The sequence below is a fragment of the Synchiropus splendidus genome, chromosome 1, assembly GCF_027744825.2.
Source record: "Synchiropus splendidus isolate RoL2022-P1 chromosome 1, RoL_Sspl_1.0, whole genome shotgun sequence".
Classification (NCBI taxonomy): domain Eukaryota; kingdom Metazoa; phylum Chordata; class Actinopteri; order Syngnathiformes; family Callionymidae; genus Synchiropus; species Synchiropus splendidus.
In genome coordinates this window covers 15399349-15424097 of record NC_071334.1, presented here as the reverse complement: position 1 = coordinate 15424097, position 24749 = coordinate 15399349, and the positions used below count along the sequence as shown (strand labels likewise).

General features: G+C 40.3%; 1 protein-coding gene across 1 annotated transcript in view; it reads right to left on the bottom strand.

Annotated features, from left to right (window-relative positions):
* Window positions 1-24749, bottom strand: part of notch2 (notch receptor 2) — a 40993-nt gene that overhangs the window by 9672 nt on the left and 6572 nt on the right. Inside the window, 19 exon segments of the mRNA XM_053870892.1 lie at window positions 83-284; window positions 434-662; window positions 869-1021; window positions 1108-1227; window positions 1740-1853; window positions 1931-2076; window positions 2552-2744; window positions 2881-2991; window positions 3985-4218; window positions 4346-4459; window positions 4562-4675; window positions 4840-5025; window positions 5888-6043; window positions 6474-6707; window positions 7507-7629; window positions 8008-8141; window positions 8965-9172; window positions 9487-9761; window positions 20398-20479. Of these exon segments, the coding sequence (XP_053726867.1) occupies window positions 83-284; window positions 434-662; window positions 869-1021; window positions 1108-1227; window positions 1740-1853; window positions 1931-2076; window positions 2552-2744; window positions 2881-2991; window positions 3985-4218; window positions 4346-4459; window positions 4562-4675; window positions 4840-5025; window positions 5888-6043; window positions 6474-6707; window positions 7507-7629; window positions 8008-8141; window positions 8965-9172; window positions 9487-9761; window positions 20398-20479 (3128 nt within the window).

The following is a 24749-nucleotide window of genomic DNA, read 5'->3' as shown; positions in this document are numbered from 1 at the left end:
TGATGACTGTTGCAAACACATGGACAACAGCAAGTTAATAAAAATCTGCAGACAACAGTCTGTGTAGTCAGCGAGAACTCACCTGGCAGTTCTGTCCATTGTACCCCATGGGGCAGGTGCAGCGGTACGTGCCCAGGCCGTCGGTGCAGGTGCCTCCATTCTTGCAAGGTTGAGAGACACATTCGTCATGCTCTAATTCACAGAACGTCCCGTGAAATCCAGTTCGACAGCGACATGAGAAGGTGTTGATGTCGTCAATGCAAGTTCCGTTATTCAGACATGAGCTGCCGACAGAGGAGGGACATGAGACATTTGTAAAACATATTTATAATAAGATATTCATCCCAACTAAAGATTAAAGCTCTTATTGGAAAACATTCAATTAAAGTTAAGACAAAGCCAGAACATTTTTGCGAGTCATGAATATACACACCTCTCCGTACACTCCAAAATGTTATGCTCACACAGAATTCCGTCAAAGCCTGGCCTGCACTCGCACACAAAGCTGTTGACATAATCTTTGCACACAGCACTGTTTCTGCATGGCTGGCTGGCGCATTCGTCCACTTCCATCTCGCAGCGATCACCTTCAAAACCTGCTCGACAGTTGCAAGAGAATCCTCCAACTTCATCCACGCAAGAGCCTCCGTTCAAGCAGGGATCTGAAAGAGAAGTGCCACAATTTGCTGAGTTCAGGCGACCAACAGTCATACTGTATTTTTACTTTTATATTATGTTATGTTATATCCACATATAATCTTGTAATTCTAACAATGTTTCTAAATAGGTCAGCCACACTTTCAAATACCCACTGAATGTTGTGCTATCCAACATGGAGGGGGACTTAATAAAATAAAACTGAACTTACTCGGTGAGCAGTCGTCGATATCCGTCTGACAGGTGTGTCCACTGTACCCTGGTTGGCAAGTACACATGTAGCTGCCTGGGTTGTTCACACACAAGCCCCCATTTTTGCACGGATTTCTCTTGCACTCATTGACATCTTCACTGCAACGTGAACCTGACCAAATAAGAACAATGAGTCACACAAACATATTAAAAAGAAGCCATGACACCCATGAACCATCTTTGCTCAGAGCTACACACCTTGCCATCCAGCTGGGCATCGACACGTGTAAGAGGTGTAGTCTGCAGTTGGCCGACACACTCCTCCTCGCTCACAAGGATGAGAGGCACATGGAACCAGCTCCTCCTTACAGTGTTTACCTGATAAAACAGTTTAATTAAAAAAAAGTCTTTTGATGTTTGATTACTTCAAGTGAAGATCAGCAAGCTTTTTACAATGTGATATTTGGCATTCAAATTTAAACCTATTTAATATAATATTTTTTTCTTTCTTCTTCTGCAGTCAAATATGTTCCAATTAATGAAAACTTTTCATGTGTAGAAAACAAGAAACCAAAATCAGAAATCTTGTCACAGCCAACATGAGCTTAACATATATCACTGATGGTAAAAACACAGCAGTGTCATCAAGTACAGTAATGATCAATGTCTTCAGGCAAATATTTAAAAATGTAAAAAAAAAATTCTAAATCACCAGCGAGACTTCTCTCAATGATCAAGTCAAAAGTCAAAGGAATTATGTAACTAAAATCTAATATGCATTCATAAAATTATGAAGACAGACATATTAAATAAAAAACATCCAGATTAGTATTTAATCGAAATCAAACTACAGAATTATTACATGACATTCGTCATGATCCAACACTAACCTGTGAAGGGTGGGCTACAGTGGCAGGTGTAACTGTTGACACCATCAACACACACTCCTTGGTTAAAACAGGGATTAGTTGCACATTCGTCAATGTTCCGTTCACAGTTTAAACCTAAAAAGAGAAAATAATTTACGTGTGATTACTCTATGACATGATGATATGATTCACATGATGTGTGACTGACTTACCTCTAAACCCAGCCATGCACTGACAGGTGTAGCCATTGTGTCGATCCAAACAGGTACCCCCATTTTGGCAAGGATTGGGCAAGCACTCGTCCTTCTCTTGCTCACAGTGTTGTCCTTCCCAGCCGGCTTCACATTTGCAGAGGAACCTTTACAGAGACACAAACCTCAGTTCAAATGATGGAAACCTAAATTTCTGGTTAGTACATTAAAAAAACTCTAAGTAATAGTACTTGTGTGTCTTTTTGAAATATCATCTTTTAAGGGTATATCACATGTCAAGCTGAAAAGTTTGGAGATAACGTTAGGGAGGCTAAATGATTAGGACGCCTGTCGAGGAGATAGACAGAATATGTTGGATTAAGGAGGAAAGAAATGGAGTACCAGATAAAGGAAAAAGAGGAAGACAACCATTGAGAGTCATGATGTGATACAGGACAAATAGATTAAGGTAGAGGACGCTGACTTTCTGTGTTAACCCCTGAATGGGAAATACCTAAAGTCAAGGAAGAACTATATTGTATTTATTGAATGAGCAACCCTTCATTTATAATAACAAAGGACAGTCTGAGTGATGTATTTTGTCACATTTTCTAAACCACATTCCCTAAACAGACTTCTTACCCATGTTGTTGTTCAATACATTCTCCATTTACACAGGGCTTATGTGCACAATGGTCTGTCCCAGTGAGACAGAATGGGCCGTGGGTGGTCGGGGGGCACAGGCACTGGAATCCGTTGACCTTGTCCACACAGGTACCACCACTCATGCAGGGATTGGAGTTGCACTCATTGATCTCTATGTCACACTTAAGTCCTGTTGCAGAAAAAAACATGAACGGAATCAGATTATCAAAGTTACCCTGACGTGAAAGCTGATTTATTAAATTCAAAGGTTAGGGTTAGTGTCATTTATTGCAACTGCCGGGACTATTACTGCTGATTTTACATACCTGTGTATCCCGGAGAGCAAACGCACTTGTATTCGTTGATGCCATCCTGGCACTCTCCATACTCACACGGGTTACTGGCACAGTCATCTTCATTGGTCTCACAGTTTACACCTAATGAGAAAGAAAAAACATCAGGACAAATTTGTCAATGATCAGCTTGCACTTTCATTTTGCAACTTAGTCAACTGAAAATATTAAAAAAATTCTATCACCTGTTTTGGCACTAACAACTTTATCCTTTTTCCTTATCTTATCTTATTAGTGATGGATGAAGTGATATTTGACACACACTGAGAGTATGACTGACCTGTCATGATTACTCACTCTTTAATTAAATTGTTTATCAGATGTCTTTGTTTGGGCAACAGATTCCCAGTTCTGGCCTGCTTTTCACTTTCACACTGTCTAGTGTCGCAACATGTGCTGCCCACTGTCACAAGTCTAGTGACCCAACTCCACAATAGCAAAATAATCAGTCAAAATGTTCAAATCATATTATATGGCTTCAATATTACAGTATATACGTTTGAGGCCTTTAATAATATTTAATATGCATTGTAAATAGGACTGTAAAGGTATGTTCCTAAAGGTTAGTGGAAAGTTTGTCTAACGCGACAAGACCCTTTTTGCCAGCAGGGGGAGTCAGTGCCTTCTAAATAACATTCAACCAAGACAGGAAAACGTGAGCAAACCAGATCGGACCTGAAAAACCGCAGAGTTGCAGACTTAACTCGTGAAGGACTTGTGTTATGCAGACGAAAACCACAAAATGGGGTAAAATTAAAGAAAAGGCTCACTGTTTTTGCCCAGGGAAAAGATTTGAAAATGTTTGAAATTACTTCACATAATCCGGAATTATCATCTGATGTCAAAAGGATAGTTTCATGTATGAGCTGATGCAGTTTTAGACGACTACGAAAGTGGAACCTGAATTCTACGAAGCCTGATCTGAGCTATGACTATCGCAGAGACTAAAATGGTGAAGAAAAAAAACAACTCCAAGTACTTGAAGAAGGCAACCATGTATATAGATGTGTATTGTCAAATAGGAATAGATTTTAATATGCACATAAAAAAGTGGGACACCACTAATTCAGGATCTACCTGTGGTTCCCGTCAGGCAGTTGCACTGGTAGGCATTGACCAGGTCGATGCAACGTCCCCGGTTCTGACAAGGGTTGCTGAGGCACTCCTGGACTTGGATATTGCAGATTGATCCTGTGTATCCAGGTTGGCACTCACAGGAGAAGGTGGCAATGCCATCTTTGCACACACCATGGTGGCATGGCTCCGGCACACAGTCATTGATGTTCTCCTCACACAGCTGACCGGTGAAGCCTGCAAGAAAATGAGATGCTTAGTTTTTAGTTTGAAATCCAGGGTTGCTCATCCAAATAAAGCAGATTGTTTTCTGCTTTTTTTATTTTTTGGTATTGATAGTCCCCAATCAGACCAACTCTCTTACCTTCAGCACATTCACAATCATATCCGTTGGGTCGGTCAATACATTTCGCTCCATTCAAACAGGGTGTGCTTGAGCATTCGTCGTTGTCCACCTGGCACATTTCCCCGCTGAAACCTGTGACAAGAGCAAATGAGAAGGAAAGATGAACGTGTAAGCAGCTCTAGATTTTAAATTGGAAACACAGAAATTCTACTGTGAAAAACTGTAAACACCCACCTGCAGGGCACACGCAAACAAAGCGACTGACTTGGTCCAGACATCTACCCTGATTGAGGCATGGAGAACTGAGACACTCGTTCACCTGGACTTCACAATGAGTCCCCTCAAATCCTACACAGAAAGATTTTCTTCAGTTATACTTGAAAATGATAATGGTATGACTAAAACATCTAGCAGAGAGACACATTTTGCTATCAGGATGGGATCCAGTCACACAGAAACATTGCCAATTCAGTAGAAAAAAATAAAACAATCTTTTTTTTTGTGGTGGTTACCTGGCATGCAGATGCAGGTGTATTCGCCAATGCGGTCCAGACAGGTACCATCATTTTGGCAGGGACTTGAGGCACACTCGTTGATGTCCTGTTCGCAGCGAGGACCAGAGTAACCACGTACACAGTTGCAAGTGAAGGAACCATCGGTGTTCACACACTGGCCACCATGTTCGCAAGGGTTTGTCCCTGCCAAGACAGATGTAGGTCATAGTTTGAGAATCAGAGCAAAATGCTTCCACGTTGCACAAAGAAGCACGAGTAGCAGAAGATGTTATCACTGCATTTTCATCACACAGGTACATGATAACACGTTGTGTTATAATTAATAATCTTTAGAGGAACAGGGGTGGACTGAAAAAATGTTCAGTAACTTCTGGACCGGAATATTAGCCGCATCCAATACATTTAAGGAGGAAAATCCATCTTGTTCATACATAAGGCGCACAAGTCTATAAGGTGGTGAGGTCTGCGCCGTATAAAGGTCAGCGGTGCATCCGGCTTATAAATGCATGAGGATCACTTCTAAACTAGTTCTGAAAACACAGTCCAACCATCAAACTGACTACTGAAACCAACTCGGCAATGTTCTGAACTTGAATCATGAACTCCTCACATCTTTCATTTAGATTAAAGCACTCAAAATGTGCTGCTTTAGCCAGCGTGTCCGAAGTTCCCACACTACAGCCGGTCTCAGCTGCTGCTTCTTGCCTCCGGTGCTCTAGCATGTCTGTAGGCGCAGCTGTGAACACACGGGCGAGGCAGCACATTTTGAGCACTTTAAGGTAAATAAAACGCCTGTGATTTCATCGGTTTGATGTGACGAGGCTCAATATTATGGTAGTATGGCGCCCGTTAGTCTGTCAAAATCCATATATTTTAGCCATGTTGTTGTTTAAGTTGCGAGAAAAAAGTAGCGGCTTATTGTCTGGAAGTTACAGTAAACGTTATTGTTAAGCGGATGTATCCAAACATAAAAAAACGTGTCCAAATATTTTCACCACAAGTAGCAAAATCACAGAAAAACATCTTGAACATATTTTCTACTCACCAATGCTGCACTCATCCCTGTCGATGTTGCATGTGCTGCCCACATAGCCAGCGGGACAGTTGCAATTGAACATTCCGCTAATAGGGTTGGTGTCGCACTGAGATCCTTCTCGACATGGGTTGCTGATACAAGCATCATCTCTGTGACACAATAATCCTAGAAAAAAAAAAAATCCAGAACTCTGACTAAAAAGACGCACACAAAATAAGACCAAAACAGCGCATGATACAATTACCATTGATAGTGAGGCCGTTGACAGCAAATATTTTCTGTGGCCTAACCGCTGTCTTCTAATGTTCTAGTTAGTTCACTCATTGCGTTTTCTGGAGCGCAGACTCTAAGACGCCATTCTGCTGAGATTTTGTGTGTTTCTGTGACATCATCTGCTTAGAAAGGAATTACCTCTTTGTAAGACTGGTTAAAGAGCATGTAGAACATTTCTAAAGTCATACCCCCTTCGACTTTTTCTTGAACTCAGTGATGTTTGTGTGTAGCACATTTCTGATAAAGCTCTCATAATTGGAGCAATAATGACTGAAGGATATTTCACAGTCCAGGCCCGTGTTATTGGCTCCAAATATCTCACCAGTCTTTCCGTGAGGACAGAGGCAGATGAAGGAGGCGACTCGATCGATGCAGGTGGATCCTTGGCTGCAGGCGGCGGTTGCACAGTCATCAATGTTTTCAGAGCAGTCAGGTCCACTCCAGCCGTTGACGCAGACACAAGCATAGCCACCAAACTTGTTGTTACATGTTCCTCCATTTTGACAAGTATTTGGCTGAAGGCGGCACTCATCCACATCCTCTGTACAGTGTTGGCCTGCAAGGAATTGGGATTTAGGTTAACTCAGGCAACAAAAGAAGACAAATGGACTGTTGACAAGACAAGGCATCTGTCATGATAAAGATTAAAAATGAAGAATCAATTTGCACAATTTTGTTCAAATGTCAGTGAAAGAGCTCACATCATCATATAATCTTGACTACAACTTGACCAAAAACGGTCAAGGTTTTTGGTCTGAGTTAAGCCGCATCTCAGCATAACAAATCCTGAACAATCAGTATGATTAAAAAAAATTCAGTTGACGTACGTAGGTGCATGTAGACTGTAAAAACATATATCTAGGCACACACAACTGCAGCTTACCGACGGAGCGAGACACACGGCAGTGTAGTAGTGTTGAGTTTACTGAGTTACAAAATAACAAGTTTGTATCAATTCTTGGACGAGCTCGCTAAATTTATATTCTTATTTGCTTTATTCAAAAGGTTGAAAATTCCAATTGTGCTTTTCTCAATTCCTTTGGATACATGAGATAATATTCAAAATATTATCTCATATGTGATTTCAATGTGATTTCCAATCTCATTGTTCTAAGCTAAAACAATAAATAGGCCTAACAGAGATTACAAATATGACATTGGTAAAGCAATATTGTCGTATATCAAAGGGAAACTAAACCAGTTGCTTTAAGATAAGACTATAAATACCAGCCAATTACCATTTACATTGCGAGGTTATGCAACAGACAGGTAAAAAGGCAGATAGTAAGAACCTTTCTGAGATTGTTGTTGTTGGAACTATGGTCAAAAACACAAAGAAAGGTATATCCTCTCACCAGTCCACTCTGGAGGGCACTGACAGTTGTAGGTGTTGACTCCATCCATGCAAGTCCCTCCATTTGCACACTGATGACCGGGACAATCATCAATGTTGTTCTCACAGTTGGTTCCATTAAATCCTAGCAAACAAAAAGGCATTGAAGACTTATTATACAATATATAGCAACAGATTGTATGCTCCATGTTCTTTGTGGTGGTACAAAAGTGAATTTACAGACACAACGCTATTTAAAATGATCACCAACACATGTAGTCCTATTTCTAATCTGAGCATATTGTAGCACTTGCACCAGTAACAGTTTGCGTTTATCATGTTTACCTAAGAGCATTTTACCTCCAGTTAAATTTGTTTATTCAGCAAACAACACAATGGAGCACCTTTCCCATAAGTGTGTAGGTTTCTACACGCTTAGAAGTAAAAAAGGTCTTTGAAAACACCAAATATTCGGACTGGATCAAAAAACAGTAGTGGTGTGTAAACATCCAAACTGGTTTACCTGGGAGGCAGTGGCAGGAGTAGCTGGTTTCAGAGCTCTGGTGACAAGTGCCACCATTTAGACAAGGTGAGGGAGAACAGGGGACGTACGAGTTCTCACAATGTCGCCCGGTGAACCCCGGGGAGCAAATGCACCTGGAGGTGTGACAAGAAAACTTATTTAAAATCTTATGAGCTTATATATTACCTTGTATATAATTGCATTAGTGACATATTGGACCTTTAATAAGACGTGTAGACCTGCAAGTTCATTGGCTGATATGAAGAGATACACTCCAATATTTATTGTTTTAACTGTGTTCCTTTTGCATTGATAGTGAGAACATCTCCGCTTTTAATTATTGTATCTTGAGCACACAAGAACATGCAATTAAACAATCATTCAGCGCTACAAGGCAAATCACATATGCTTGCAATGTATTTAAATTAAAGTTATAGTATCGTAGTCCATCAGGTTCATCAAAACGAAAGAAAATTTGTCTTCATATTTGTTGGGAAATTTCAATTTTCAGGAGGAACTCCCCGAGGATGTTTTAAGGGCAGGTTTACAGTGGCAGTTAAAAACCTTGAAGACCTCGAGTCAATGATGGCATTGAAAGAATCGGGTAAGATTATTCAGAGTAAAACAAAGCCTGCAACTAGGAATCAACACCATGAAAATGCTGACAGAACTAAAATTTGTCATTTCTTTATTCCTAATCACAACTACACCCGTTTTAACTGCATCCCATATGATGCATCAAAGAAAATAATGACATCATCTTTCATGCACAAAAAAGCAAAACAACTGAGGTATCGTTGAAGAGCAGTTAGGTAGGAGCTCAGGTATTGATATACAGTGTGTAGTCAAGCATGAGAGGTGTTTTTTGATGTACAGTAGGTCATCGCGATGGGAGGCCAGGTCAATAAGTCCAGGGAGCAGGACAGGCAATTTTAGCTAAATCAGACTCAAACTTACTTGTAAGAGCCTGGAGTGTTGATACACAAGCCTTCATTCTGACATATGGTGGGAGTGGTTGCACATTCATTTGTGTCATTAAGGCAGCGAGGACCAGTGTATCCAGGAGGACAGGAACATGTGTAGCTACTGCCAGACAGGGACGTGCACAGACCTCCATGAGCACATGGACTGGAAACACAGCTGTCTACCTGCTCACACCGTAGACCTAGAGAAGGGAGTGGAGGAGAAGGTTAATGATATCAGTACATCTTCAGCTCAGACAATTCTGTCTGTACTGTAGAGGGAACAGTCTATTAGCATGGATATGTTTTTCTTACTGCAGCAGCATTTGGGCAAAACTTTTAGACCAGTGTATAAACTTACTTTGCACTCCAAAACTATGGGAGCAGGCTAATCAGACTATGTAATTCACACAGAATTGTATTCCTACACATTTTGAACATTCCCGTTTTTTCATTGAAGATTGCATTAAATTCACTGATGAACGAAAACAACATTTAGATAACAAGCAGATCTCACCTGTCCATCCTCTACTGCAGTTGCATTTATATTTGTCAAGAGACAGGAGGATACAGGTCCCTCTGTTAGCACAGGGGTTGTTGGGGTAACACGTGGAGTTCTGAGGAGTTTGGCAGTGCAGACCCGTGTAACCAAGTGGACATTTACAAGAAGCACTGCCTTGAACAGGTACACCGGCCAACATAGACACAGAACAGTTCCCTTTATTCAGGCAAAATTCAGGATGACAAGGGTCCTTGTGGTGGCAATATTCACCAAGGAAGCCTGGAGAACACCTGCACACAAAAACACAAGGACATTACCTTTCATCATCAAATGTGCATCATTAGGTAATCTAAATTCAATATATGTGTTCCATTATTGGGAAGAATGAGTGGGTTCTGTCAGGAAGTTGTCTCATACAGTCTAGAGCATGCAAGTGCAATGAATTCATCAATATATGTCATTGTATTGTGGACAATTGCAGGGATATTAAATTCAATAGTGATCATTACATTTAAGATCTCAACATCACTACAAGAAAACGGGAAACAGAGCATAGAGAAAAGGTTAAATGATGGCCACTCACGAAGCAGCAGAAGTCGAAAAGCAGAACAATGTGAAGTAGAACCTACTGGAAGTTATTGTCAGCTACTGAAAAGAAGTACTGTACTTGAAGCGTTTGATCGTAAGATCCACAACATTTATTTTACACATCGGCTTTAATCATTTAATAATAGTTATTTGAACAAGCTCCGACAGGCTGTTCTAATGTCACTTTCATTTCCAGCTGTTGGCAGGCAAAGGAAGAACTGCAGTACAAGTCTGCCCACTAGAGGCCTCACCAGAAATAATGTGTTACTTTTCCATAGCCGGTTTGCCCCTCCTTTTAGTTCCCACTTCCTCAAATGTTGTCATTTCTGCGAGTGTGTGCTTGGTTTTTATATCATTTGTTATATCTGTTTTTTGCCAATTCATCTATTCTTGTGACATGAGTGTGCGGTTACATAGGCACATGACCAACACCCTGCTTGGGGACTCTGTGTGACATGAGAGCCCACCACTTCTAACACACAGTCACAAACCTCCTTCCCTTGGGCATCTCACGTAACACACTAATAGGGCTCAGATGAAACACTAAATAACACAAAAAGATAGTCACTGATTTTTTTTCTACAGTATTTAAATCTTTGATCTACCGTATTACCTTGGTAATGCAGGAGAGCGCAGAGGCAAGGGCATCTTGTAAGTATTTATAAGTTAATAAAATGAGCCAAGAGTAACAAGAAATGTTGCATTCTATGTGTAAATAAAATTGATATGAAAGACTGATCTTGCAGGAACACTTGTCATGAGAGTAGGAGATAGATGTGTCAACAGGAACACATTGTTTATCAAGTTTCAGAAATGTTTCGTAATGTTTGCGCAACTCTGCGAAGTAAGTGAAAAGTTGATCTTCCTGTACGGGCTTTTGTGCAAAATGAAAACTACGGTGAAGACGTGGTGATCCTGCATTGTGACGCTCACCGTAAAAAATGTATGCATAATCAGAAAAAGGCAGCTCCCAGTGAGATTCAATAAATCATACATTAGTGGGTGAAGGGCCAACAAGAGAGCAGATGAGCGATGAGTGTTCTTCAAAGTGCCTAACTTTATGTGTCCTCACCTCTAACCTCACGGCATTAGACATGGCCACCTAACCTCCTCCTGTTATCAGCATGTCTGTAATAAACCAGCCTACACACACACACACCAAGTATACAAACATGAAGACGTCCGACCCCAACGTAAACACAAACACAGCTTGGTCATGATATCACAACAAGGCCAGCCTTCTGGGAATTGTGCTGCTCTCATTCTCTCAGATGACTCTCCGCCTCCTCCTCTCAGAGTCATGACACGACTGCTCACTTTGTGACATGCATCACATTAGCACTAGCAGTTCGTCACACTAAGAACACCGTGTCCAGGTTAATGCTAGGTTTGCATTTCACTGGGAACATTTCACACATTTTCACTTTCAAGCTTATGGAAATGTGAGACACATTTTTAAAGTCATAGGTAAGTCACGTGGCCAGACCACAGGCAATTTGAAACATGTGCTTTTTTTCCACAATGTTACATCCACAAATGTCATGCACATATATTTAATGTATAACAGGCAAGAAATACAACAAACTCCAGGCACAATGTGAAATAAAAGTAACCTCCCTGGCCTTCACGACGATTTCCAACAGGACAGTTAAGCGTCCGTTCAACATTTTTGTCATTCAACATGCTCTCAATGTGCTGTCCTATTTTGAAGTCAATAAAAATGTTTTTAAGTTTTGTCTTTTTTTTGTCACAATGATATCGAGAAAGCTATTGGGTATCAAAGATCTTCCTATCAAAATCAAATTGGAATTTTAGAATCGTGTGAACCTTTTTTATATAAAACTTATCACGACTTATTTCTGGCACATTAAAGTTGAAAACATTTGAATGTAACTTCAGTTCATGATGAGACGAAACTTGGTTCCACTGAGGAAAACTGAGGTGAGACGACATGACCCACAAGCTAGAGAAATAGCAACACAGTTTCCAAGAAACAGAGATAAATCACCACACTATGTTGTTCCAGAAGGACAAGACTCCTTTTGTTTTCATGAATGGTTAGATATGTACTCCGCAGACATCTTCAAGCTATATTGTCAAAGTTAATTTATCAATGAATTATGGACAGATAATTTAGCAAATGTAATAGCTTACCATCAATTACGCGGGCAATGACTCATCCCTTGGGGCTTTACCCAATACCTAGTAAATGTGGTAAGAACCCATTGAAATGGACCAGAGTCCATAGTTTCTACCTAAAATGTTAAATTGAATGTACATTTTTCATTATGTAAGTCCAACCAGATTTTGTTTATGATGCTTGCTGGAGACAAAAAGGCAAACAAAGCCAAGGCACAGTAGCTGGCATGGTATGTGTACACAGGAATATGAATTAAAAACATTTGTTGTTGTGCAGTGCATATTCTTGAGTACAATCAGGAAAGATGAATGTTCAAATCAATCCTGCTAATCCAACCAGTGTTGACAGAGCTGAATGGAATGGAGTCAGGAAATGATATCACCCTGTCCTTCAGGTTTGGATGCCAGATAGGGAGCTCATTATTAGCCTTAGGCTCTATCACTCCAGCCTGCCAGGCAAACAGACAAGGCTGTGCATGATTCACATTGTCAGGGAGTGGTGTCGCGCTGAGAAACTGATAATATGACATAGTTGACAGTCGACGAGTTCAACGCAGGGAGCTGCAAGATTCTTAAGACAAAACCTTCATGTGAGCCAAAGAGCAGCAACAAGAATTTTCACAGATGAATAGACACAGACAATGATGCACACTTCCATGAACAACTCGGCACCAAGGCTTTCTGCACTCAACCTCGTCTATGGAGTTCTTTGTGAAGCTCCACAAGGTTTTTTTTCCCTCATCTTTGCTCCATCCTTCTCTTGCTCCATGCAGTTTTCTGTAGCCCTTCTTTCCCTCACTCCTCCACCTCCAGTTTTGAAGTCACTCTTTAGGTGTCAGGTTTCTACAGCTGGTTCATATTAGCGCCCCATCTCACACACTCCCACTCTCTGCGCCCCGTCTTCCTGGTGCACCTCATGCTGACCCCGGCCTCTTCTGGCCTGACCATTCAGCTTTAATCAACTGCTTTCCAGCACAGAAAGTTTGTGCAACCACAGGAACGCCCATGGAAGTGCTCTTTTCAGGGCTGTTTTAGCCAAGAAGTAGGAACCTACTTCTTGTATAGGCACTATAAAAAGAAGGATCATCCGAAACGTCATTCAGGACCTGTGTCCATTTCAAAAACCCATTTTCTTCATCTAAGCAAGAGCACTACTTCTCCTTCAACCCCCCATTTCCCTCTGCTTCCATTTAATCCCGCCAACACCTCCTCCAGCAGCAACTATTCTTGTCTCAATTAAGCTTAATAGCTCCATAATGCTTTCCGAATGTCCATGGGTTTAAGTGAGTGAATGTTTGTGTGGGAGCGTCCAACAAGAAACCTGGTGAAACGTTTTAGGAAAAATGAGCTGCATGGGGAAAAAAGACGTGTTCAAGCAGCTTTAATAGGGCCAGAATTTGGAAAACACATCAGTACATTTCACGCAGACTATGGCTCTTTTGTGCAGCATATCTTTTCATGTTTCACTGACTGTGCAACAGTCTCTGATTTAATATTCATCAATCTCGCCATTTCCAGTCCTAAAGCAAGTTTGGAATTAAGGAATTACAGTGGAAGTACGGGTGGGTGATATCGCAAAAATAGCATATCACGATTTTTTGCAATGGAATCATGCTGGCAATTTGATCATGATTGCTGTGTATTCTGTTCAGTGCAAACAAACCACTGTATGTTCTGTATGTGAAACAGGGGAAGTTTTAGACAGGATTTAAGTGCACCAAAAAACTTTTTATTGATATTATTGATAAGGGTCATAAGAAAAAACAAACTGAGCAATTTTTTTTTCAGAAAATATTGAACTGCACCGTGGCTCTGAGCTGCTGACAGTCTTTAATGAACAATTGGACAGAATTTATTAGCGGAGTATTTTTTAAATTTCATCTACGATAGATAATAAACAACACAATATGATGAAGTATGTCCTGAAATTTATTTTTATCACATATCGCAACTGTTTCAGCCCACTACACAGCAATAAACATGCTGTATACATACAACCTCATTTCATCAGAACCAAAACACAACTCGTATAAAACCAATATCTTCACAAGTTATGAGTCATTGATGGAAGCTATGACAAAGTGCAATACTGATAATATGGCAAGAACAGACAAAAAGACACTGCCCACACAAACTCGCTAAGGGCGAGCAGAGCATTCTAGGGACACCTCGTACTGGTGATGGGACACCACATTTTTAGGCAGGACACCTCGAGGACACTCTAGTTTCCTCTATTATTTTCCACAGTAACTAAGCAGAAAGTCACTTCACCACCGACATGGTCTTTGGCTGATCAAATCTCACATCGTATTGGTCAAGATGCTGTGACGCAGCATGGATGAGCATTACTGATTTGGGCGTCTGAAGAGCGGACTCAAGCCCGGTCAAAATGGACCTAAGTTATGCCAGTTTGTGGCACTGTTTTGTCTCATTTGTTTCAAGAACGTTCAACAGTTTAACCTTGCCTTGATGGTAAAGTGTTTGAAATACAGTATGAAATTTATGGGGGTGCCTTGTTCGTGTGTCAGGCAATGTTCCAGCTGCTGTGGCCATCTCTGATCTGCAGCAGCAATGATTTTAAAATAAACATGAGTTCAGTTAACGGAAGAAGGTGAAAGAAAATGTCTAGACTTTGACAGGAAATGAAAGTAAAACCTGCAGTTATGTGTGTGGGCAGCTGACATGAAAATTCTGCTCATTATCACGTGCAGTTTGAGTCAGTGTCGGGCAGAACATACTGAAACCAACATTGGCTGATACCTTGGTGGAAAGTGTCTTTGTAAACAGGAAAACTAGGCCTTGAATTTGATTGCTTGCTGAAGAATGGAAAAAGTGAGCAACTCAGTTGAACATTCCATCCATGGGATGGACACGGAGGTTTATCTTTTGCATAAGCTTTTAAATATTTTGTCTGAAAAGCAGTGCAAATATGACTTAAAAAGAACTCACTGGGAGGCACATTCTAAAGAGGAAAGTTAAGTCAGAAATAGAAGCGAGTTTAATTAGAGAGAGAAGTGAGACAACAGACATTCAGAGAGGAAACCCGGGTAGTTGAACTGAAAAGCATCAATGTGGACAGAATAAAGAGTCAGGACAGGGTGGAGTCCTTGCCAGATTCATGTGGTCAAACCCAGACTGTGCTTAGAATCGTATTCAGAAAGATCTAGCCTAAATGGGACCACAGTCTTTTCAGCTCCTGAATAGTCAGTCAGCCCAAACACTGTTTCATCATTATCCAGTTTCTAAGGCCGTTTGAAGTGGTATCTTTACAACCAATTATATATGCTCATATATACATATATATAGCTTCCAAACTTGAAATCCTAGACTTGGTTAGAGCACAATATACTGTTTATATTTGACCAGAAATTACTTCAATTCATACACTGTTATAAAGGTGTATTCGACTGATCAGAAAAAAAGACAGCACTCACAACCTCTTCTGTGTCAATGAGTGACAGAGAGCCAACTGCCACACTACTGTATTTGGGATTATGGCCTTGTTGTTACATTCCCCACCATTTTGTCAGCCTTCCTTTCCACTCTAGGGACTTGATACAACCAGATCTGGCAGCATGATGTTTACCTGCTTGTTGTTAGCATCTGCTTTAGAGTACAAACTATTTTTTCTTAAATATGTAATTTCAATATATTGATGTGCAATGTCTAACTACTGCCATTAAAAAAAATAAAATAATGTATTTAAACTTGTAGTGGTGAGTGGTATTCTTCTTCATTCTATTGTGTAGCATTTAATTTACTATAAGGCATTCCAAGAAATAACAGAAAAAGCAGCAGGCAGGAAAAAACACTCAACTGAAGCACGTCAGTGTTTTAGGAGGTTGCATGTTTCATAGTATTATATATTCCGCTTCAAACGGGGCCGTTGTAAAAATGATGTAGTGGTCATCTCAAACACAAGAGCATATTTCATGAAAATAAAAATTCTAATTACAGTGTTGTTTCACTATTGTCATTAGAGTACGAGGATAAAAAGGAAGATAAAATGTTTGGGGAATGAACTGGCCCACCAAACTAGTTAACAGTAAAACAGTACAACAAATCCAGTGGCACAGTCACACAGAACAAGAGAACAAATGGCTAAAGTGTTCAAAACTACTTTGGACAACAAAGGTGCTCTTTAATCTAAAAAATGTACAATGCACACACTCCAAGAGACATACGCATGTGCAAACAAAGAGACTCTTATCATTGTGGTCCCAGTCTCACCACATCTAGAGTGTAGCCGGGTGAGCTGTGGGAAGAAGATAAGTTTGTTGAAGGGGAATAGTGGGAAATCACTGCCATGGGTTCCAATCTCCACCTCGAAGGTTTGTTGACTTTAGTTTGTGTCACATGCCTAACCCAGCTAAAATCTCTGCCTGACAGAGTGGGTGGGTCAATTCATGTGAAGAGGATTGTGGCACAAAGCAGAGACAAAGCACTGTGGGCCTAAAGCAGCACTTAAAGCCCAAAGGAATAATAGTGGATACTCAACTATTGATGCACGAAAAAGACTAATTTATTGATTCTAACAATGAACATCCAGATGAATGTCCTGTATGAGACTTATATGTGTTTTTTGTTGCATTGCACCAGCATTTAGGCAGACCGCATTCAAAAGTGGGCAATCTATCTGAGCATACGCTGGAATACGTGATTGCACAAGTTAGGAAACTACTGAACTATTTGTCAGCCAAAATAAGGACATACAAAGAAAACATAATTCACTGTAACAGTCCACTATAGACATTTGATCAGGCAGAAGAAAGGGAAATAATCACAATATTTAAAAATGATTTAAATATGAAAACAAAATACGAACAATCAGATTTAGGCCAGTGTACAGAGCCGCACCAGCCAAAAACTAATTAGTCTACGACTTAATGTCAAAGTGAGGGGAAATAATCTCAAGACTACAATGATTAACAACGTAGTTAACAAAAGAACAAAGAGGGCGTGATGGAGGCTGCAGTGAAAAGAGTGTGGGGTTATAAGAGACGGATTAAGAGGCCAGGTGAGTCGTGTCCGGGGGCATCTAAATCCCAGAATCAGAGGGAGGGACTGGGGCTTGGAATGGATGAGTGACAGTTTGATGAAGCAGGCATAGCAAGAGGTAAATTACTTGCTCTCTCAGCTACTCCCTTCCCCCTCCCTGCTGCTCTCTCATCATTAGTAAGGACTTGTGCTTGGAGGTATTCCTCCTCAAATTACCAAAAGAGACATCCTCTTTTCTTTTGGCCCTTTCTCTTCCTCCGTCTGCCCTGCAGGCAAATTCTACATGTCAGATCAAACGAGAAGCATGTCGACACAACGCAGTGACTTGGTCCCTTCACTCTTGAGAAAATACTTTTTCAACAAAAAGCGGTGGCAGGCACCGTGAGACAAGTGAAGGAAAGAAAACAGAGTAAGTTCATTGGTTTGCATCGCAGCCTTGTAGTAGACAAAGAACTTGTTCAGAAGAGCAATAGATCAGGCATGCTGAGCTGTCACGCCTCAACTTTGCACAAAAGCTTCAGGTACTGAACCACTGAATCAAACTGTAAGAATTAATAAGCCAATAGCCATTGGCCCATTCAAAAATAAAGTCATCAACTAACCTGAAACCAGGCTTTTAGCTAGGGGGGCGCATCTGGACGCCCTGAACTGCAAAAGATGAAAAAATGGACGCCCAGTTTTTCTCAGCAGGACGCCCTAAATGTCCAATTATTATAGTCCGTATCATGCCCAATTCGGGTGTTTCCGCCTGGTAATTTGGTAAGTATTTTAGTTCCGATTATTTGTTTACAATGGTCTTTTAGAATGCTTGTAGACCAGAGCAGTTTAATGACATCTCTGAAGCAAAGAGTTAGAGAACAAAGAGGAAATGTCTGGTTCAGAGTGGATCCTGGGAACAGTGCTGGGGCCATGATTCATTTCTCAAACTAAGACCAGTTAAGAATTACAAAAGGGCCAAATCACTGGACCTTCAGTTCAAGAGAAACGGAATAGAGTTGACCAAAATCAATACTGCCTCACCATTGTATTTTGGCACACCCTTATGCAGATGAGCCAGGGCCATGCTATGCCTGCACATGCCTGCATAGAAGACACCAGCTCTCACCTCTTTCTCACACCCACTGTTAATGTCACCCAGTGACACAGGTTTGACAACTTCGACTTCTTGCCTTACCAGGCAGGGTAAGGCAAGAAGTGACCTCTCCCAATAATCGGCATTCTTTCAAAATACTTGTCATTTCCAAAATTATATGAAATTTAGGTCGTTTTTTTTGTTTATATTGTTATAAATGACATTATTGTAGCTTTTGCTCAACTTCACTTTGTTATTGCAGCTTCCTCCAGACCAGTATTACAAATATGATAAATAAATAAACAGCATGCGTCCACACATCCTTCCTCAAAAATATACATGGTGTCAGCCGTATCTCCAAAACATATTCCAAAATCATATTTCCAACTGATACAAAAGCAACCAACCCTGCTACAACAATGGCCAATGAAGTTCGCAAAACTTCGATGAGCTTGCTCCCATACAGTAACATTCTCTCCAACTTAGGAACTGGTTTCAAAGTACACAACTGACAACTTGTTGACATTTCCAAGAGCAAGCAAAATGTTTGTAGAGTTACTGCAACTTGCCCTTTTATTTGTGGTGATATTGCCACAATTTCTTTTATCACAGTTAACTTATGCATACGGAGTACCATCCGAGCATGCGCCCATCCAGGAAACATCAGTTATAGTAGTAATACAGCATATACTCCCTTGTTTTGAATTTTGATTCAATAAATGGATGCCATCCAAAACACTTGTCTAATCCCCTCGCTTCCATTGAGCTGATCCATGTTCATTAATTACTCTTCATCCATCATCATCATTATTAGTCTTGTCTGCGCTACAAATCCTTTTGATTGTTTACCCTTAATCCGCAGGGTTTAAAACACTGGGGAGACGAACGTCGATAAAATTAGATCTCGCACAAAGAGCCTTTTCACGATCATGATCGGTGCATTTGGGCCAGACTGAGAAAAGTGTCTGCACACACGCACTCACACAGGAGTGTGTGTTGTTGATGCACAAAGACGGAAGGACACGACTACGAGTTAATCAGTGTAACAGTCGGCTTGCGCTCTGTCAGCTGACTTCTACTCTGAAAGACCCCTTTCTGTGAGAGGAGAGGGCAAGCAGACCTTCTTCATCAGCTTTGCCTGTTACTAACACTTGATGTTGGAGGATGAAAATTAAGTTAAGGTAGGTCAGGATGAAGACATTGTGTAACTCGTATGAATGCAAATTAAAGATACTAACAAATATCACGACAACTATCACACACGGTTGGTACTGCTACTTCTAGAAAGTCTCCCAAAATTCCAAAACCTCATCTGTGAGCAAGTAAATCCCTGAGAGTTGAGTTGTTGGGATGTTGCCCATGTAAATGAAGCAACTTGGCACCCAAACTTTTACCTCCATCTAAGCTTAAATCAAACTTGACATATCAATTAATCATTAGGCAATGACTCTCATTCCCACATCCAAGAAGGCCAGAGAGTTGGGATTCCAAAAGTTCTGGGAACTGATGCTGAATTTGATTCTCATCATATTCAATGAAATATGATCAGGAACTGGCTGTGATATGTGCTTTAGTTAGGGATTTGGCTATGGACTCACGACACATTTACGCAGATGGATGAGACGTAATTACAAATTATAGCTTAGCTGTCAGACGGGCAAGATATAGACTGAAATGCTTGAAGACAACACAAACTTTTTTGATAGTACTTTCTTTTCTGCTGTACAAAACAACCATCTTAGTCAGCACCTGACATCAGTCATCAACAACTTGGTTTGAAGGAAGTAGATTGTGTCACAAACACCAGGGGCAATCAATCGTATGGAACAAAAAGACAGGTTTAAACAAAACTCAAATTCCCGAAATAAGATATTGCAGGGAAAAGGGAAAAGTGTGTGTGTTTGTGTGTGTGTGTGTGTGTGTTGGTGCTCTTCCCAGTTCTGCTGTACTTTCTCACACAGAGCAGTCATTATGCCAGATACCGTGCCTGAATAAAACCTCATGGTCTCTAGCATACACTGGCCTTGATCTAAAAACCTTATTTTGAGACCAGACTATTGTTTCCATTGTGACATGGGCTTATTAGAAGTCTAAGTTCAATCTTTTCAGAGGTGACCAGTCGATCTTACCTGCAGTGTCCAGTGCCATTCTTAAAGGTCAGACAGGTGGCATTATTAACGCAAGGAGCTCTTTCATCGACACACTGTAGAGCTGAAAGAGAAGAGAGACTGGATGAGTATCAAAAGACAAAGAGGGCATTCACCTGTAATATATAATACCCAACGCAACGGAGCGATAGTAGCAAAACTATCGCTGATGATTTCAATAATAACACAATACTAATAACAAAGGTGACCATGATAGCTATTGCACGCTAACTCTCACAACATGGTAAAAAAGGACATATTATCCTTTCAGGAAGTAAAGAGTGGAAAACATTTTGTTTAAAAAAATAAAATAAACAGCTTATGCACAAACTGAGTGTTCTTTGCTCTCCACTTAATGTAGTCAGTATAACTTGGCATTATAACCTTAGTGCCATGCTTCCACAGAAAGGTCTGGGTCAGTACACATCCGGTTGGTCAGACCATTTCCCTCTGGGCCAGCATTGTGTCCCCACTGAGTTTGTTGTTCTGTTTGGCGGGCAGTGACGGCTGTCTCCACAACATTGAAAGAGTCTGTTCTGTGCTCTGCATGTAAATGTTCGCAAAATGAGTCCTCGCTACATCAAAAACAACGGAAAACTCCCTCAACACTGGAAAGATTTCACTGGAGGAGATCAAAATCCCATCTTGGGGCTGCTATACTGCTAAAGCAATGGGGAGATCCCTGATTCGTACCCATGTTGTGCTTTAAACTAATACTCCATCATGGAATCCTGAACTCGATAGACAACCAACAACGAAACCAAAATAGCAAACAGCATTGTTGGGTTGAAATGATATTACTCATGAGGAAACACGCCATAAATCCACACACAGCAGGAGACATTTTTGACAAGTTGAAGGAACAGATTTTAACTAGTGTTGACAGGCAAATTATATTTTATTATATCAATTTCAGAATCCCATTTTGCCATTCAAATGTTCCTTCCTGACTGGGCTTATTTTATTTAACAACGTAGACATAAGTTAGACTCAAGAATAATTTTCTTTATGACACACAAAAGTTGTGCTTATAAGCAATATATTAGGCGTTTAAGAGAAAATCAAAAAAGCTATTTATTATAAATTCATGTCTCGGCAACATTTTTGTCCCACCCATTTTGAGACGCAGATTTCAAGTTACATTAAAACAATTAATATTGTGCTAAAAGCAGGTCAGCTGATCGGAAGAAATCTTTTTTTTTTTTTTTTTAACAAGCATACTTCAACAGGAAGTACGCCACGCAAAAGTGTTACTTCCTCTGTCTGCAAATGACACAAGTCACTGAAGTTCAAGCTCTTGCACATTATGTATTCAGATTATTCCAAGCAATTTGCCTAAAATAGTGGAATTTAGATGTTTTTAGTAGATATATGTGCAAGACAGTACAACATAAATCCAAGCCGTGATTTTTCAAAAGAAAAAGGACTAATGACACTGGGCAAGCATGACAGACATAACCCATTAGGCATGGGGATGGCAGACTGAAACCACTGTGAAATTTCATAATCCCAGAATGCACACATGCTTCTACACCAGCACTTGCACAGACCTCCACTCACGGGTCTATGGTGCAAAATGACTGCTGCGAGGCCAGAGACCACAAAAAATGTGTCCCATTTCAAAGTTGCGTCTTGAATCAGCAGACAGTCAACTCAAGAAAATCTGTTTTCTGATGAAAAGCTTTAGAGGAAGCTATTTAAGGACAGAAAATAAATCTATGCATCTTTTCAAATGAGGTTGGGTCTTTGCACATTATCCATGGACATCAAGTTCAGCTAATGTGGCCTATTATCTCCAACAAAACAAAGGGCAGAACATTGTCTGATAACATTATAAAGTTCAAAGGGGACATTCATTTTAGGCTGCATCAAACAACTACTGTCTGTGAAAAACAATAGTTTGAGGATTGAGCACACATTCACAATACTGTGGTTATATCCTGGTATCAATCAAATCCAAAATCCAGTGAAAGAATTTATGACGGATTCCCACAGAGATAAAACTGACTACATCTGTGAATAAATACAAGTTATTACCAATGAAATCAGACATCTGTAACCGAGCACAGTGGAAAATGAAAATGATTTTGCTAGAACTTCTGGAGCAATGGACGCCAAGTCACTTTTCGTGATAAAAATGCTTCACGTAGGTTCCTCAACATCAGAAATAAGGAAATAATTTGGATAAGATAATGTTGAGATTATGTCGACCCACAACCCAAAGCAATAAGACAAATCTTATTGGTCAGGGGTGTGACAAAATATCAATATGCTCAAATACTGTGATAGTTTATTTTATTGGTATTTTGTGTAGTATTGTATTGATATTTAAGACACAATATGCAAAATGTAACTTAACATCTAACTAACTAATAATAAATTAATAATAATGTTTAATAATTATGTTACCTGGGAGAGTGAGATATATATAAAAGCAAATGATGTCTTGATAAAATATAGAAAAACAGTGTATACAAGAAAATTAGGCGCCACACATGAACACAGACCAAAAAAACAAAAAAACAAAACAGAAGAATGCACACTACGCTCGTTTCACCTGCATAGTTTTCACACACTTCACTATCAATCAAACATGGTTTGCCGAGTTTCCCAGGAATGGGACTCCTGATAAGACTAAACTGACAAGTAAACAACAGTGGAACTATGAGGACACATCGAAAGAAGAGCAAACACAAAGCACAGCTGTCCTTCTGAAACATTTAATGAGAAATTAATTGACTAGCATATTTCACATTGGTATGCTGGAAAATTTGGAGACATGGATGACGAGATGTTTTCTGAAACTTGAATGTGTGTGATTTTTATTGTACTTATTGGCCACTTCTCATGCTACAGGCATAGGAGATATTCTTGTCTGCACTTCGAGTCATGACGGGAGATAAAAGAATAATGAGGGAGGAGGTAAAAAGTAGAAAGTGATGGCGCTGTACAGGAGCAATAAGGAAGTAATTATGAAACAACAGACAGCAGAGAGCACACGAATAGGTGTCTCGGCACTCTGGCTCACTTCCATACAGCGGAGGCCAGGAAGTTGTTCACACCAAGTGAGGAAGTAAACCCATTTCCTGGAATTGCTCTACAAGTCTCTACATCCAGCAGGCCAAACAGTTGCCATAGTTACTCGCAATAAAATACCCTGAGCTCAGCATGGAAGGAGGGAGACGAGGCTCAAACTAAACACTGTAACCCTGAGGGAAGATTTCATGGCCCACACAAACAGCACTACAACAGAGCAGACGAATCAAACAGGGGCTTTATGGTTTTAGTCTCCAAAGTGGAGTTCTGAGGGTGGTGACTGAGAACAGCTAAAGCAAGAGATTACCAAGGATGTTTGGAGGTGATTTCCTGGATCTGTTGGGACAATTCATGCCATTTTAAATACCAGAGGATGAACTTTAAAACCCTATCCATTACTGACAACTTACACGAACAAAATGAACTAGCAACATGAGGGCATTTCTAAGGGGCACAATAACAATACATCATTGTGGAGTAATTAGTATGTAAGAATATTAACAGAGTATAAACAATTTGCAGGTTACTAGGATGCTTTACTGTCATGTGCAACTAATAGGAGGCCACAAGGCAGACCCAGGAGCAGACTCAGAAGCAGCAATAGTAAGTTTCGTCTCCCTTCACAACTGTGACAATGTCTTTAATAATGTAAAAACAAATAGCATGTTTTCTTATAGGTGTTTGGCTGTCTTGGGGACGTCTTGTACCAAAAATCAGAAGCCCCACTATGTCGCCCGACATATTGAGGATGCTTTATTATTCCACGGTCACTTTGCTGAATGAGAGTATAAAATCCCATTGCAGTGGTCCAATTTCTGTGAGGCAATATGGACCTGTGCTGCTGATTTAGGCCTTAAAGATGGAGAACCAGAGTGAGTCTCCTGAACACAGCGGCTCAAAAGTACACTGATATTAGAAAGGACATAGAGGCAGGGGACCTCTGTGAGGAGTAGACTCCTGTCATGATACACCTGAAGAGCTGAAGTTATCCTAATCCTAGTTTTTGTCAAACTTGTTTCAACCCTGTTAGACAGTTTTGGGAAAGGACACACACACCCTGAAGAAATCTTAGCAAAAAGCCCTATAACCGTTCAGAATTATTATCGCCCCAACAAAAGGGTCACCCAACAATAAAGACCTATTTGTTTATCCTCAAATTAAAGATTTGAAAATACTACATGGAAGAATCCCAAAATCATTCCCCGATTTGTTCGCAGTCATTAATTTTAAGAGACTTCTACATACAAAGCTCAGACATCTGTTGTAAAAAACATTTGAAGCACAAAGATGTTTCCGCT